Source organism: Carcharodon carcharias, chromosome 16, assembly GCF_017639515.1.
Source record: "Carcharodon carcharias isolate sCarCar2 chromosome 16, sCarCar2.pri, whole genome shotgun sequence".
Classification (NCBI taxonomy): Eukaryota; Metazoa; Chordata; class Chondrichthyes; order Lamniformes; family Lamnidae; genus Carcharodon; species Carcharodon carcharias.
Genome location: NC_054482.1, coordinates 114,101,521 through 114,117,711, shown reverse-complemented (window position 1 = coordinate 114,117,711; position 16,191 = coordinate 114,101,521). Strand labels below are relative to the sequence as shown.

General features: G+C 38.8%; 1 protein-coding gene across 5 annotated transcripts in view; it reads left to right on the top strand.

Annotated features, from left to right (window-relative positions):
* Nucleotides 1-15,777, top strand: part of ssx2ipa (synovial sarcoma, X breakpoint 2 interacting protein a) — a 68,081-nt gene extending 52,304 nt beyond the window's left edge. For 2 of the 5 annotated variants that reach the window (XM_041207596.1, XM_041207592.1), the window contains exons 5-14: nucleotides 3,226-3,336; nucleotides 4,860-4,995; nucleotides 6,033-6,108; nucleotides 6,237-6,414; nucleotides 8,164-8,314; nucleotides 10,136-10,272; nucleotides 11,982-12,155; nucleotides 12,853-12,970; nucleotides 14,218-14,392; nucleotides 14,941-15,777. In XM_041207596.1, coding sequence (XP_041063530.1) covers nucleotides 3,226-3,336; nucleotides 4,860-4,995; nucleotides 6,033-6,108; nucleotides 6,237-6,414; nucleotides 8,164-8,314; nucleotides 10,136-10,272; nucleotides 11,982-12,155; nucleotides 12,853-12,970; nucleotides 14,218-14,392; nucleotides 14,941-15,154 — 1,470 coding nt within the window. In that variant the 3' untranslated portion in view covers nucleotides 15,155-15,777. The remainder of the gene's footprint in view (nucleotides 1-3,225; nucleotides 3,337-4,859; nucleotides 4,996-6,032; nucleotides 6,109-6,236; nucleotides 6,415-8,163; nucleotides 8,315-10,135; nucleotides 10,273-11,981; nucleotides 12,156-12,852; nucleotides 12,971-14,217; nucleotides 14,393-14,940) is intronic. The other 3 variants (XM_041207593.1, XM_041207595.1, XM_041207597.1) reach the window with 3 other exon arrangements.
* Nucleotides 15,778-16,191: the final 414 nt, after the last annotated feature.

Genomic DNA, 16,191 nt, shown 5'->3' with positions numbered 1-16,191 from the left:
ATCACTTGCTGCTTAAACTGTTTGACACACAAGTACTCCTGTGTTATAGCTTCACCAGGTTGACACTTCATTTTTAGGTATGCCTGGTGCTGCTCCTGGCATGCCCTCCTGCATTCTTCACTGAAGCAGGGTTAATTCCCTGGCTTGATGGTAATGGTAGAGTGGGGGACATGCCAGGCAATAAGCTTACAAATTGTTAGAGTACAATTCTGCTTCTGTTGATGGTCCACAGTACCTCATGGGTGCCCAGCCTTGTGTTGCTGAGTCTATTCGAAATCTATCCCATTTAGCATGGTGGTAGTGCCTCACAACACGATGGAGGGTATTTTCAATGTGAAGACGGGACTTCATGCCCACAAGATGTGTATGGTGGTCGCACCTACCGATACTATTATGAATATAGGCATCTGTGGCAGGCAGGTTGGTGAGGATGAGGTCAAGTATGTTCTTCCCTCTTGGTTCCCTCACCACCCGCTGCAGGCCCAGTCAAGTCCTTTAGGACTTGGCCAGCCCGGTCAATGGTGATGCTACTGAGCCACACTCGGTGATGGACATTGGAGTCCCCCACGCAGAGTACATTCTGTGCCCTTGCCACCCTCCGTGCTTCCTCCAAGTGGTGTTCAACACGGAGATCTGATTAATCAGCTGAGGGAGGGCAGTACGTAGTAATCAGGAGGGCAATACGTGGTTATCAGCAGGAGGTTTCCTTGCCCATGTTTGGCCTGATGCCTTGAGACTTCATGAGGTCCGGAGTCGATGTTGAGGACTCCCAGGGCAACTCCCTCCTGACTGTATGCCACTGTGCCATCGCCTCTGCTGAGCCTGTCCTGCTGGTGGGACAGGACATACCCAGCGATAGCAATGGTGGCGTCTGGGACATTATCTGTAAGATATGATTCCGTTAGGATGACTGTCAAGCAGTGAGCGTCCCTACTTCTGACCTTGTGATGGAAGGACAGCCATTGCTGAAGCAGCTGATGATGATTGAGCCTGGGACACTTAGTCCAATATTTTCTTTTTAAAGACCCTATTTATTAAAGCTTTTGTGCACCTGCCCTAACTCCTATTTTCCATTTCACCTGGTGAAGCATCTATACTAAAAGGGACATTTGGGTCTTACATTACTTTGGTTGCTTAAGGGCTTGCATTTATATGGCGTTTTTAACACAGCAAAATGCCCTCTGGTACTTCACAGATGCATTCTACAGAACTTTACACCAAGCAACATCGAGATGCTATGAAAGTAACCAAAAGCTTGATCAAACAAGTAGTTGTAAGTAATGTCTTGAAGCGGGGTAGATGGAGAGAGGCAGAAAGATTATGGGAGCAAATTCAAGAGCTTCAGGCTTAGGTTGCTGAAGGCGTTTTCACCAATATTAGAATGAAGAATATTGGATATACAGAATTCCTGCAGGGATAATTGAAGATGCCTTTTGATTCTGGGGGATATTGATCCTGTAAATTTTTTCGCCACACAGTTTAAATTTGGCTTCTCCAACGTGACTTCTGTGCATCAACATATTCCAGCTGGAGACTGAATATGCTTAAACTAGTTTTTGTGTTTAGATCTCGCATGCTGTACTTTTAATACTATTAATGAGGAAGACTTGCCTGTCTGTGGAACATTGACCAAGTTGGATTTTTGCTCTGTTTTTCCCCCACAAAGAGCAAAAGAATGTAAACTTAGAGGCAAAGCTATTCGAGCTTTAACGGAATGGGTAAAAGTAATCTAAGATGCAACTTTTCAATTTTTTATTTGCAAGGAAGTACTTGACTGGGAGTCAGCAACTGCTCATAGTCGCATGACTGAAATTGGGAATTTGCATCATGGAGAATTTCAGGTGCAGACCTCTGTTCGTGACCCTAATGCAACTTTCTTGTGAGCAAATAACCGCTAATGTAATCATGCATTCTAACTAGTCAATCGGCCCTAGAGGTGCAAAAAGTTGCAGATGGGCTTTATAACACCACTACTTTAAACTGCTCAAAAGAAGTGGCCATGTGGTAAAATAAAGTGTGTAAAAGTCAGTAATCTACTTTCACTGCTCAGTTGCAGTTTGTAAACATTTTTAACAGTTTCCTTTCATGGACTTGTATGCATTAGTGTATGTAGGCTATACTGTAATTGGATTTGAATAGCTTGTAGCCTCTCAGACCTGCCACCTTACTTACATGATTTGGGGGTCCTCGTGCATGAATCACCAAAAAGCTAGCATACAAGTTCAGCAGGTAATATAGGTAAGGCAAGTGGAATGTTGGCCTTTATTTCAAAGGGAAGGGAGTATAAAAATAGGGACGTCTTGCTAAAACTATACAAGACACTAGTAAGACCACACCTAGAACGCTGTGAAGAGTTTTGGTCCCCTTATCTAAGGAAGGATATACTGGCAATGGAGGCAGTCCGGAGAAGGTTCACTAGGTTGATCCCACGTATGGAAGGATTTTCTTATGAGGAGAGGTTGAGTGATTGGGCCTGTACTCATTGGTGTTTAGAAGAATGAGAGACGGCCTTATTGAAACATATAAGATTCTTAGGGGGCTTGACAGGGTAGATGCTGAGAGGTTGTTTTCCCTTGTGGGAGAGTCTAGGATTAGAGGGCATAATCTCAGAGTAAGGGGTCGCCCATTTAAAACGGCGATGAGGAGGAATTTCTTCTGAGGGTAGTCAATCTGTGGAATTCTTTACCACAGAGGGCTGTAGAGGTTGGGTCATTAAGTATGCTCAAGGCTGAGATATACAGATTTTTAATCAGTAAGAGAATCTAGGGTTATGGGGAAAAGGTAGGAAAGTGGAGTTGAGGATTATCAGATCAGCCGTGATCTCATTGAATGGTGGAGCAGATTCAATGGGCTGAATGGTCTACTTCTGCTCCTACGTCTTATGTCTTCAAAACACTTCATTTTTTTCAAATTTTCAGGCACCTTTTTCCATGCTGGATCTTGGGCCAATGCTATTCTTCAGCTGGCTTATAAGTAAGAGCTGGATGGCGTCGTCTTGACTTGATTTTCACGTGCCACTTTTTGTCTCTTTAGAGCGGAAATACTTGCCCGTCCAATTGAGCAGGTTATCCTTGGTAGTACCGAGTGGAATTTAGATGTCAGAACCATTAAACATTAATCTGCGGTGCACATATGATTAGAGCATCAACATGCAAAGCCATCAGTATGGCTTTTTAAGTGATGGAGATGACTTGGACTTTGAATAACCTGATTGAATCTTTTTAGGATCAACTAGAGCTCTCTCGTAGAGAAGTTATATCCCTTCAAGAAAAGGACAGACAGTTACAATTGAAGAACAGAACATTACACAATTTACTGAAAAATGAAAAGGAAGAGGTAAAGACACTGCAATATCTGTACCAAGTAAAACTAAGTACCTTCACTCCCTGATCATTTTGTTCCTGTATTATGTTTTTATTTTTGTTCGGCCAAGAATTCTTAAGTGACCTTTGTGTCAATCTTAAAGTAAGCACAAAAGGTAAAAAAAATCCTCTATTCAATTCGAGCTCATCTGGCTCAATTTGTTTTAATTAATTATTTTTAACATACAGAGAAGAATACTATAATTTGGTTTAGGGATTGGGTAAAATGGAATGTCTCACTAGATATGAACATTGCTGTGAAATTGACTTGAGTAGTAAGATGATTTTTGGGCTAGTTCAATTTTGCTTTTCTAATTCTTGCCTGTTTTTAATAGTTTAGATTTCCTTGATTTAACAATCCTTGATTTACCAGACACTGCACTGCAGTGTTGAGTAAGCACTGCAAAGTTAGAGGCACCATCTGACAGGTGAGATGATTAAATCTACCTGCTCAAGTGGATGTCAAAGAAACTGTGTCGCTATTTAAAGAACTAGGAATTCCCCCAGTTTCCTGACCAGCATTCTTTATCAAACATGTTATCTGGTCTTTTGATCAATTGTTTGCAGAATCTTGCTGGGTACAAATTGGTTGCTGTGTTCTTGCCTATATTACAGTAATGCACTGTAAAGTAAATAATCCATTGGTTATGAAGCACGTTGGAACATCCTGAGGATGCAATAAAATACTTTGTCAATGCAATTTACTCCTCTCCTCTTTTGGTTTCTTAAGTTTCTAGCTCAGTTTTGCTGCTGCGTTTCACACCCTCTTACTCCCTTGTTCTTTCTCGTGCTAGCGCTCTCTCTCTCCCCCTCCATCTGCATGCGCTTTGAAGTTCGAAGGTGTTAAATTCCCACTACTGACAGCATTTCTTGTTTTGATTTCTAACTTTAGCCTATAAAAATGAATGTTAATATTGAAAATGTAACACTTTAGAACTGCAGCACATTTCCAAATTGTGAATGGGTTTTGATTGCCATTCTTTTTGAGGACTCTTCCTGTACCATGCACAGTGCAATTCTTTTAAGACTCAATCAGCAGGCTTGAAACATCTCCTTGGTTACACAGTTTTCACTGGTGTGCTGGATTTCCATGGAGAATGTGGAATGAGTTTTGTGCAAGTGTCCTAAAATTTATGCAAGATATACATGTGATCCATCAAGCGCCCTGAGTTCAAAAACTCTATGGCAGAAAGACCCAGTTTGAAAAATGTTCTGATTAGAGTTTGGGTTGGACCCTTTGTTTTTTTAATCTGAACGAAAAATAAGCAAGGTAAAATAACATTCCATACTGAAATTCCCTTCAACTTTGTCATATTTTAATCTGTCAAATAGCTCTTTAGTTTGTGGATTTTGTTTGGCTTCCCAAAGATGGAAACTAAGTGCTTTAACTGCGTGCTGGATGTCGTGCTGTACTAATTATTTTTCACGATATTTTATGGGACTCTCTCAGAATTGTGATCAGTGTTTCAAATTGCTCTGACTTTGTCACGCTCTTAGATACAAAAATTGCAGAATATAATAGCAAGTCGTGCAACTCAATACAACCATGACCTGAAGAGAAAGGAGCGCGAGTACAATAAGCTGAAAGAACGCCTACACCAACTTGTAATGGATAAAAAAGATAAAAAACTATGTAAGTATCCTTACATAGACTTTAAGGGGAGGGAATAATTTTGCCATAAACTTGAGTGAAATGGTAACTTCAGTTGGGGTAGCTGGACCCAATGCTTTGTTTTCACCGATTTGAGCGTGCAGTGCTCCTGGGGCATGCTATTTCCTGAGGTGCCAAGTTACTTCATTTTTAAGAAGCGTCACTATAGTAACAATGTAAAATATTTTCTTCAACTTGAATGCAATAGTGCTAGGATCAAGCATTTTGATTACAATTCTCTAGTTGGCACACAATTTGTAAACACTCCTCAAATGAGTCATTTCATATATTTTTTACTGTTACAAATACTACCTTAATGTTTTATTGGACATCAAACTATTGGCCTTGATAGCCCAGTGTAGGAAGAGCAAGCCTGAAACTTTAAGTCTCCCCATGGAGCCAATTTTGTAGCCTCCAATGGCTTATCTCTAGATTTGTGACACAGTGCCGGTAGGGATTGCCAAGAGATTTTAAACCACAGTTGGAGGGATGGGTATGTGAGGTTTGAGATTTGTCGCTATCAAAGGTTTAAATAAAAATAGAATTGGAGCATTGTTCGGTCCTCTATTTGGACAGGTTCTTGCAGTCAATCAGCATATTCCTGTTCTCCTGTCACTGGTGCAATTAAGTAGTTCTAATCCAATTTATCATTGTCACTTACTACCATCTACTGGCAATTCCTAGTTAATGCAAGCAGAATTTAGAAGTGAATCCCACAGAGGAAGTAATTTTAATTTAAAGCTATATTGTAAATCAAGCCATATAGGATGAGCCGCCCACTTTTCATTGCTGCTGTTTCCACGTGAGGAAGGTACTGTCCCAACATGCTGCAAGCCATGGTCAGACAATACCTGTCCTCCTCGAGGCTAGTTATTGATTGGTGTAAGCAGGTATTTCATTGGTTAAATCCACTAGTTCCTGCACCGCACATTAAAGTGGCTCAGGGGAGGGGAGAAATCAGTGGGTATTTGCAAATTGTTTTCTGTATTTAAACCACTTTTTTTTAATTATTTAAAAAGGTATTGACATCCTAAATTACGTGGATCGATCTGATGGACGGCGGAGTGTGTGGAGGACTGGCAAGACAGAAGTCAGGTACTGTTATAACTAAGACCTTCTGCATATCTTGTGTCGCATAACAGACAGCCAGCAAGTATATCTCCATGATTTCTCTCTGCAAAATCACAGATCAAAAATTTTCCTGTTTCTCCCCCACTTTGCAGGAATGAAGGGGAAATGTATAAATCTCTTATAAGCAACTATGAAAGGCATCGTAAAGAACTAATGGTAGAAAATATTGAACTGAAACAAGTTCTACAGCAGATGAAGAAAGATATGATGTCTATACTTAGTCGAAAAAAGCAGAGACCAAAAGAACACGTAGAAGATAGCAGTGGTATAGTGAGTTTCACAATGATCTTGCTATTGTGTTTAAATTTTTAATATGAAATCATAACCTCCTTATTTCATTGTGCTGTGTTCCTTACAGAATAGTGTGGTATTAAAAATTAGAATATCTGGATATTTTGCTGCATTCTTTAGATTTAGCTTCCATCCACATATGAAATTTTTCGAGTCCTTTATCATAAAATTCAAGATTTGGTTATGGATCCATAGTTTATTGTTCAAACTGTGTAGATCTATTCATTGTGAATTGTGTAAATCTCTTGTACTTTTTGAAGCAGTATGAAGTACTTCCTTTGTGATATTGCATTGTTTGACAAGGGGCAGCAGTTCATCTTGTCAACTTACCATAGCATCAAATCTCATACTGTTGAGTGCCTCTGCTTGTTCTTCTGTAAATACAAGTACTGGCATTTTCCTCTTAATAAGGATTGGGTATTCATGTAACTTTCAGATTAAGCAGCATTACAACTCTTTTTTTAACTCTATTCCTCAAATACACTCTCACTTTCATGATTGTGGAACACAGATTCCTATCAACCAGCACAGTGAAGCAATTTTCACGTTTTTATGATTTAATAACTTACTGAGCAATGCCTTGACTCTTGGTGCAGGAAAATTGAGAATGTTTAAATATCCGGCACACAGCTAGTTCTCCTTTGTGCTATTTTAAAATATGCAACATTTCAGTTTCATAACTGTTATAACAATAAAACATATCCTGGTTAGCCTCAAGGGGCATGAGAGATAAAATTTTGGTGCAGGAGACAGACGGGCTTACTATGGTGAGAGTCTGGCATTTGGGCCACTATCCAGAGAACTGTGATTTAACCCCTCAAATGAACAGAATGGAGTAACCACAAAGGTGTTGTAGCAGCGGAGGCATTCACAGACGAAGATGTCTTACTCCAGAAAGAAGATGCAACAAGTTTTCATTTTGGAGTTTCTACTTTTCCCCTCTGGTTCCCAGATTTCCTACTGAAGGTTAGAGTCAGCAGAACAAAGTGTTGCAGATAATGCAAACAACAGCTTCAGAAACCTTTGAATTGTGAGCTGATTACTCTCCCAAGTGGTGCATCTTTTCCCAAACTGGAAAAATAGGCCTAATTGTCATAAGAACAGGTGCCATTCTGGCATGTAGCCCAAGTCACCCAGTATTGACTTCCCAACAATTAAATAGTACAGATTGTGGTGTTCTTTGCTGACTAAGCTATTCACTGGAAGATGCCACAATTGCTCGATCCGTAAAGCCTATAATTACAAATCAGGAATATTTTTTGTTTGATGCAATGATGTGTATTTTGATCCTTTTTTTATTCTGTGAAATAACTGAAGCCACAAAGTTGTCCGCAAATGTACCTTCCCCTCTAAGCTGCTGGGTAAGATTAAATCTAACTCCCATGAGTGTACCTACAAACAATTGATTCCTACTCCTCTGTTGGTGAAATTAACTCAATCTATTTCGTAAGGATTGTTTAACTAAGAGAGCATTGGAAGGGCTAAGCACACAGTGGTGACAGTATAATAAGACATAGGGTTATGAGTACCAGATTATTTAGTGTCTCACTTACTTTCTTTCAGGATCTTTTGCAAAGTGTTAAATTTTTTTCTATTTTTGTTGGGAAAGTGGAATTGTTGATTTCATGTTGAGGGATGAGATTTTAAATGAAGCTGGCTGGGGGTTATCCTGAGCACTTTTGTTTCTCTATCAAGGAGAATTTTTTAAAAAAGCTCTTGATTGCACAGGCAGGGTCAGACAATGAAGAGGATTCTCGTGAATTGAACAAAGAAAATAGCTTGGAGCTTTCTTGTGATGCAGTCCGAGAGCAGCTCACCAACAGTATTCGGCAACAGTGGAGAATATTGAAAAACCACGTTGAGAAACTGGACTCTCAAGGTATGATTGACTTGTTTATAATAGATTAGTCCAGGGCAGCAGGGTCCAATCTTTGTCTTTTGAGGGTGACTTGGAGTGAATACCATGGAATTTTGCAGTCTGTAAAGAAAGCACTAATAACAGCTGGTTCCAAGCCATGGAAAGTCAAATGGAACAAATAAAGAGCAAGGATTAGAAGTATAAATAGAACTGTGTGCCAGATTGCCTGGGCTTCTAATCCATAATGTGGCTCATGGGCTATTGTTTGGACATTCCTGGCTTGAGTAGTTGCATTGGATTATATGCCATTTTCATTTCTTTAGCTTGAGTGTCGTAGATTAGATTTTAATAACTGGGAAACATTTAAAGACAAACACTGCCAAAGTTGTATACTAATCTCTCAAGTGTTGTCATGAAAATAGTTTTCATAGTATTATTGTGATTTATTGTAAAAGTGGGTTAATAGTGGGGTTTAGATTAGTTTGTTTGTGTGCGTGTGGGATTTAATTGAATTGGAGACAGCTAGTCTAGAGGTCTTCAGTTATCGGCAAGAAGCTAGGTTTGAAATGCTAAATACTTAACATGGCTGAAGTCTTAGAATGAGATGAGGAAAATTTACATTTGTAGATAAATTAGATTAGTTTGAATTTCAAAGAGATGGTAGGATGTTGCGCTTGGCCAGAAGAAGCCAAGCCAAACAGTGTGTTTATTTTTCCCAAAGATTACCGATAAAATTAGTACTATAAAAAGATTTATATTATGGGAAAAGTAAAGTTGCAAATTCCATTGTTCCCATATGTTTTTGCATTAAAAAGAAACATGTATAAAGGAGGTGAGGCTATGTGTAAGAGGAGAAGGAATTCTAAGATCTAATACATGTGCGAAAAGCTTCCAGCCTCTGTGCATCAAGTTGCTGTCTACAGAAACCTGAGAAAACTGATTTTGAATGCTACTGTCCAGAGTATTGTGCTGCTTTTATGTTGTTTAAATCTATTTGTTTTTACTGTTGCCTTAATGGAGATGTAACTGGGAGCCGGATGAGTTCTTATAATTTGCAGACATATGTATGTGCTTGAAATCTTTTCTTTTGTTAATAAATGTTTAAATTAGTTTTCTAAAAACCTCAAGTCGCGGTAGTCTTATTACTCCTGAATTTAAGGCATGCATCTCCAAAATGAAATACAAATTGCAAAACAGTTGTGACCATGGTGGATTTGACCCACCTGGCACACACCATCTGCCATGTCATAACTCTGTGTCTAGTCAGCAAACCATTGACTCTACTACTACCAAGCGACGTCCTTTGACAGCAAAAGCTTAAAGGAAAGGTTGCTCTATATTATTATTAATGCTTCCATTTTTCCAAAGGAAATTTATTGCCTCCTAATTGGAATTCAAAAATCCCTAAAAACATGTATTTGGCTCTTATTTATAAGGAAGGAGTCTCTCTCACCTGTCCCTTTTTTCAAAAAAAAACCCAACAAACTCCACTTGGTTAGTTTAAGCTCACAGTTTTCTGAGGCTGGCAGGCGAGCTGTCTGTTTTGGGCGTGTTTCTTATAGTGAGTAAGCTGTCAGAAAACCTGGGTGGATCCTTGTATTTTATGAAGCCATTGTACATTTTGTTTACAATGTTTACTGTGCCTTACGTATTGTTTGGGGAAAGGTTTGCTGAAGTGTTAAATATATAGTAAGAGTATTTCTAAAATTTTGAAGCACTGATTGATTTTTAATGTAGGTGGAAAATGCAAAGCCTGACTGCAACCATACTTGCAGGTGTATGGTTTGTTGTGCATATCTCAGATTGATGCAGTGTTGATGGGCTGAATTTCATTTATTGCAGCATCCTTAGTGAACTCTGGTTTTCATGAAGATGATGAAGTTATCAGCAGAGATGATCTTGAGCAAGAAATTGAGAAGCTAAAGGTAGAAATTCAGCAGTGCAGGGATGTGATCAAAGCCCAGCAACAGTTGTTACAGGTATGGTTTAGATTTTAAAATAATATCTCATGTGTCAAGTCCATACTGTGAAAACAACATTACTTTTAGCACCTGTAAACCCAGCTGCTGAGCAGTGGTGACCAATTAGTGCAGTGGGTACAGAGTATGAGAAAGAAAGACTTGCATTTATATAGCATCGTCCATGACCTCCAAAGTCCCAAAACCTTTTCCAGCCAATGAAGCACTTTTGAAGTGTAGTCATTGTTCTGTTTTTGGATGGCGAGAGACTGCAGAACTAATGTACGGAGGGATCTGGGTGTCCTGGTACGTGAATCACGGTATTCAAGTGCAGTGAGTCATTAGGAATGCAAATGGAATGATAGCATTTATTGCAAGGGAATCGAGAATAAAAGTAGGGGAGTGTTGCTGCAGCTGCACAGGGCTTTAGTTAGACTGCATCTGGAATACTGTGCACAGTTTTTGTCTCCTTACTTAGACATAATTGCATTAGAAGTAGTTCAGAGAAGGCTCATTCCTGGGATGAAGGGATTGTCTTAGGAAAGGTTGGACAGGTAGGCCTATACCCATTGGAGTTTAGAAGAATGAGAGGTGCTCTTATTGAAACATTTAAGATCCTGAGGGGACTTGTCAGGGTGGATTCCCCTTGTGGGGAAGTCTAGAACTAGGGGACACAGTTTTAAAAATGAGTCTAAGAAGTCGTTAGTCTGTGGAATTCTCTTCCTTAGAAAGCAGTGGAGGCAAGGTCATTGAATGTATTCAAGGCTGAGATTTTTGATTGACAAAGGAGTCGAGGGTTATGGGGGGCAGACAGGAAAGTGGAATAATGGAGTTAAAATCTGATCAGCCATGATCTTAGCAGGCTCGAGGGGGGTGAATAACCTAGTTCTGCTCTTTAATTGTTTGCTAATGTAGGGGAAGTGAGGTTATATGTTGAAGATGTTGCTGACTTTATTTGCAACCTGAAAATAATTCTGCTTATTTGTTTCCCCTCAGTAGAAATGTGACAGATTTTATACTCTTTGAGGGGGTGGAGCAAAATAGAAGGCTAGGGATAGAACCATAGAAAAGTTACAGCACAGAAGGAGGCCATTCAGCCCATCTTGTCCATGCCAGCCCGAGCTCACCCTGTTGTCCCATTCTAATCCCACCTTCCTGCCCCCGGCCCATAGGTGGGAGCTTAGGAGAGATTGACAAAGATGTCACAGACATAAGACAAAGGTAGTGTGAATGGTAGTTTTAAAGACTAACTAAGGTGCTAATAGCGGCATAAAGGTGAGATAGAATGTGTTAATGAGAACAAGGGTCAGTGCTCTGAAAGTACAACAAAGAAGCAAGTGACGGATGGCCCTATAGTAGATTGGGGGGAAAAAATTTTTAAAAATTTAAAAATGAAATTAACAAGGGGTCAAGATGTGAGAAATAATTCATGACTTGAAGTTGATTAACTCAGTGTTACGTCTGGAAGGCTGCAAGATCTGTATTAGTGTTTATGTTTCATACCTATTGAGTGGCTGAAGTTCAAGTTTTACTGCAGTAATTTTTTTACAGATCTATTGCATGTAGCCATGGATTGCCTTGTTATCTGAGGGGTTGCAAATATAGCTGATCCACTTTTTTTTTTTGAAAAGGCGTTGGGTATTTACAAAAGAAAAATTTTAAAAAAAAGTTACTTGAACTGGTCATATTTTTCCAGATATGAAGATTATGCTTGTGTTTTATTTCCAAAGCAACAGCTTAATGCCCAGTGTGATGATGAAACAGCTGTATTAGTACGAGACTGCTACTTACTCGAAGAGAAAGAACGATTGAAAGAAGAGTGGAGACTATTTAATGACCAAAAGAAAAACTTTGAAAGAGAGAGAAGAAACTTTACAGAAGCAGCCATTAGACTAGGGCATGAGGTAGATGTTCTTGGTTATTCTCCTTTTGTTAGTCTCCACATAGAATGGAGTTAACCCAGTCATTTTACAGACCAGTACAGCAGATTCTGTACCTTAACACAATTTGGAATTGCCGTGCAAACTGCATTTTTGCTGTGAACTGGTCGTGCTATTTGTAGCGATTGAGAGCACTGGTAACCAGAAATGCTGAGCATTTATCGTAATGAACTTTGTTCCAAAATCATTTTATGTAGAACATTTGACACCATAGCACAAAAGATCAATGAGATTAGTTATTTTGCGACATGCAGAAAGATGTTGTGAATTCCAGAATCTGCAGTCACATCTGGTGATAGGATTTTTAGCCATCATGAAATGGCAAATATAAAAATTGTAAATTGCAACTGAGTTCCTGTAATTCACCGCTGTAAACAGGGTAGAGTTCACAGGCCCAAATATTATAGAATACTTCTACTTGAAACCGATGCATGATATGTAATTGGTATGAGGATTTTCTTTTCTAGTTCCAGAAGAACGTTGTTTTTTGACTTGATTCTGAAGGGAACGCATTTCACATTTATGAAGTTAGCACACAAATGTAGAATTATAAGAATATTTTGTCAAGCTGTTGAACATTCTGCTGTAGCTGTTGTGGGAGGAATGCATCGATAGATCCAAAAGGGCCATTTTGTAACTTGTTTCCATTTTCTGTCTGCAGAGGAAGGGTTTTGAGGAAGAACGAGCAACATGGTTGAAGCAGCAGTTTTTGAACATGACTCCTTTTGTGGAGAGCAAAAGGCCAAAAATAATGAAGCCACAAAGTGCCTTGTCTATCAGTAAGTTTTAAGTTTTATAACAATGTGCAAATAATTAAATATTGATACTTTGACAACTGTGATTCTTCCTCTAATGCCCTTGAATTAGCCAATGTTTAGACTCATTTTTATTCCTGCAGTGCTGCGTTGTTGAATTAATTTTTTTCTATAGTGTGCTGGCTGAGACCAATTTTTTTTTTCTGCTTGGCAGTTTTCCTGACCAGCCTTGAGTCAATTCTCCAAAATTTACTGATGTCAGTACTCAAAAAACACACCTGCCTGCATGTTTCCATGAGCAAAATACTGCAGATGGCTAGAATTCTGAAATGGAAAAAAAAATGGTGGAAATACACAGCAGGTGCGACAGCGTCTGTGGAGAAAGAAAGAGTAAGAGTTAACGTTTCAGGTCTTTAACTGAGGTGTTCTGACAAAAGGTCATCGACCTGAAACATTAACACTCTTTCTCTCTCCACAGCATCTGTCCGTCTGGATTTCAGTACCTTGGGCTCAGTAGGAAGTTTAAAATCACTCGTGTCTCCTTCTTCCTATTCCCATCCATTGAGTCTTACCATTTACTGGCTGTGGTTATTATGTCCGCAATTGAACATGCTGCCAACACTCAAACATTTAACAAAAGAACATAGCTTCTGATACAGTTCCTTCAAGTGTAAACATGGCCCGTATCTTTATTTTCTTACCATTGTAGGTGCTTTTAACTTTCAAGAGTACCGTATATACTCATGTAAAAGTCAACCCTGTGATTTTTGGCCTTAAAAAAAGTAATTTTTAATACAGTATGTAAAAGTCAACCCTAGTTTTTCATGGATTAATGCCCAAATATTTCAGAACCAAAGTATAATCTAGGTGATAATGATTCAGTTTCATTGTAAATGTATAAATACTAAATGAAAATGAATACTGGTAAGTAAATGCTTAAAACATTCATACACTTAAATGTTTGATTCAAATCATTAAAGTGATAGGTTATGAATGACAAACCATGTTGTGATTATTAATGACACCTGCAGTTACTACGGTTCATCTTTAATTACTGCAGTTCATTACAGTATTCTTTGGATTTCACTTGGGCTCAAATCAAGCATGAATGTCAACCCCTCAAAAGTCACCTATATAAAAGTCGAATCCATTACTTTTCGCCTAAAAGATTTTGTCTCAAAATCAACTTTTATGGGAGCATATATGGTATACCAACTACACTTCTATTTATTTGTATAATTATGGCCTGTAAAAGTTAAGTTATCTTCTAGGTGCAGAGCAGGAGAAGCACAAGACACAATCACAGCCAAATATATCTGCTTACCTCCGACCTAATACAGCTCCAGTAACTACACCTGAATCTTCAACAAGTACCAAATTTCCTCAAATAAATAGTGCCACATCCACAGAAACGGGTCGAACAATACGCCTCACTCCAGGAACTAGGTGTGTAACAAACTTCCGGTTTATTTTGTGTGTCTGGTCTTTTAGTAGACCTAGTGATGGTAGGAGTGTTTTGTGATGGGAATTGAGGAAGAAAAGTAGTTCAGCTGTATTAAATTGCAAAGCAGCAGCAAGAATCTTGAAGCTTCAGTCAAGCCGGTATCCTGATAAAACTTTTCTATTTCCACGTCTGTAACTGCTTGGGTGGGAGATTTGGCTTTGGGAAGTGAAGTGAGGTCCAGGGATGAAGAACCCTGTAGGTCAGGATGCTGCTGTAAAATGCTGTCCCTTGCCTGCTGTTTGATTGAAATGTATGTAGCAGTGGTTCAAGAAGGTGGCTTACCACCATCACATCAGAAGCAATTGGGGATGGGTGACAAATGCCACTCTTGTCAGCGATGCTTGCATTCCACGAATGAATTTAAAAAAGCTACAGAAATAGATTGATCTGATTTCAGTTTTTTTTAAAACTAGAGTGCAGATCTTTGGTCTAAATATAGGTGAATGTAATCCAGATTGGCATGTAATGTTTTTGTTCCTTTTCACTACAGCTCAAAACTTGTACCAAAAAGAGGAAATGTGGACAGTTATGATGTAAAGAAAAACAGTGGTGGAGCGGCTCATGAGAAATGGAGAAGCACTTCAAAGCCCAGCTCTGATCATAGGTATTATAACGGGTGTTCTACGCTTTGGAACCATTCGCAGGAGGATGGCAAGTGGGATGAAAGTTCTCTACAATCTGCAAATGAGCCTAATCTCAAATGACTTGTGCAGAAATTATGACTCCAGATTCTGTAAATCTATCTTGGGTTCTTGGAATGTAGTACTCTATTTAAATAATGCACTTGCATTTATACATGTCATAGTGACATTTGAACTGAAGATCTCTTCAAGCAGCACTTTGTATGTCAAGTGGAAACTGGTGAGAGTTGTGACTAGGAAGCCTGTATGACTTTTAGTTTTCTTTAGGGGCACTGTTTACATCTAACTGGGTCAGAAGAATCTCATTCTTAAGTAAATGGTTTTTTTTATTTTTCTCTTTCACTATCGATTTTATTTAAGGATTAAGTGCAAACTTTTTTTTAGAGGTTTTTAATTTTTTAATGTTTTGATGAGTTTTGAATGTGTTTATGTTGGATATATGAACCACTAGAGCAGCTGAAGAAATGTTTTTTTAAAACCTTTCGACATTAATGACAATGCTCAAAATGTCTTGCACGTGTCAAATCATCTCTACCAGCAACAGTTGCTCAACTTTAAATTAAGTCCTTGTAAATTGTTCTGATTTTAATTTGATTTTTTTTAAACTAGGTACTGCTTTAAATGTAACACATGATTTTTTTTTTCTTGTCCCTGAAAGATGGGATCTTAATAAAAATGTGTGTTTACAGGAAATCTGCTGGAATAACTTTTATTAAAGAAATTGAAACTGTGAAGATCTTGTTTAAATTCAGCCGCTGCTCGAGAAGTTTACTGGCTGAGTACATTTATGGGTTTATGTATACATTTATGCTTGGAACTTTTATGTAGAGTCACAGAATTGTTACAGTGCAGAATGAGGCCATTCAGCCATCTTGTCTGCACCAGCTCTCAAATGCGCATTTTACCTTGTGCCCTTCTGCTTTCTTCCCATAACCCTGCCCATTGTTTTCAAATAATCATATAATTCCCTCTTGAATGCCTCGATTGAACCTTTCTCCACCACATTCTCTCAGGCAATACGTTCCAGACCCTAACCACTCACCTATGTGAAAAAGTTTCTTCTCATCGCTTTTACTACTTTTACCAATGTTATGGACAGG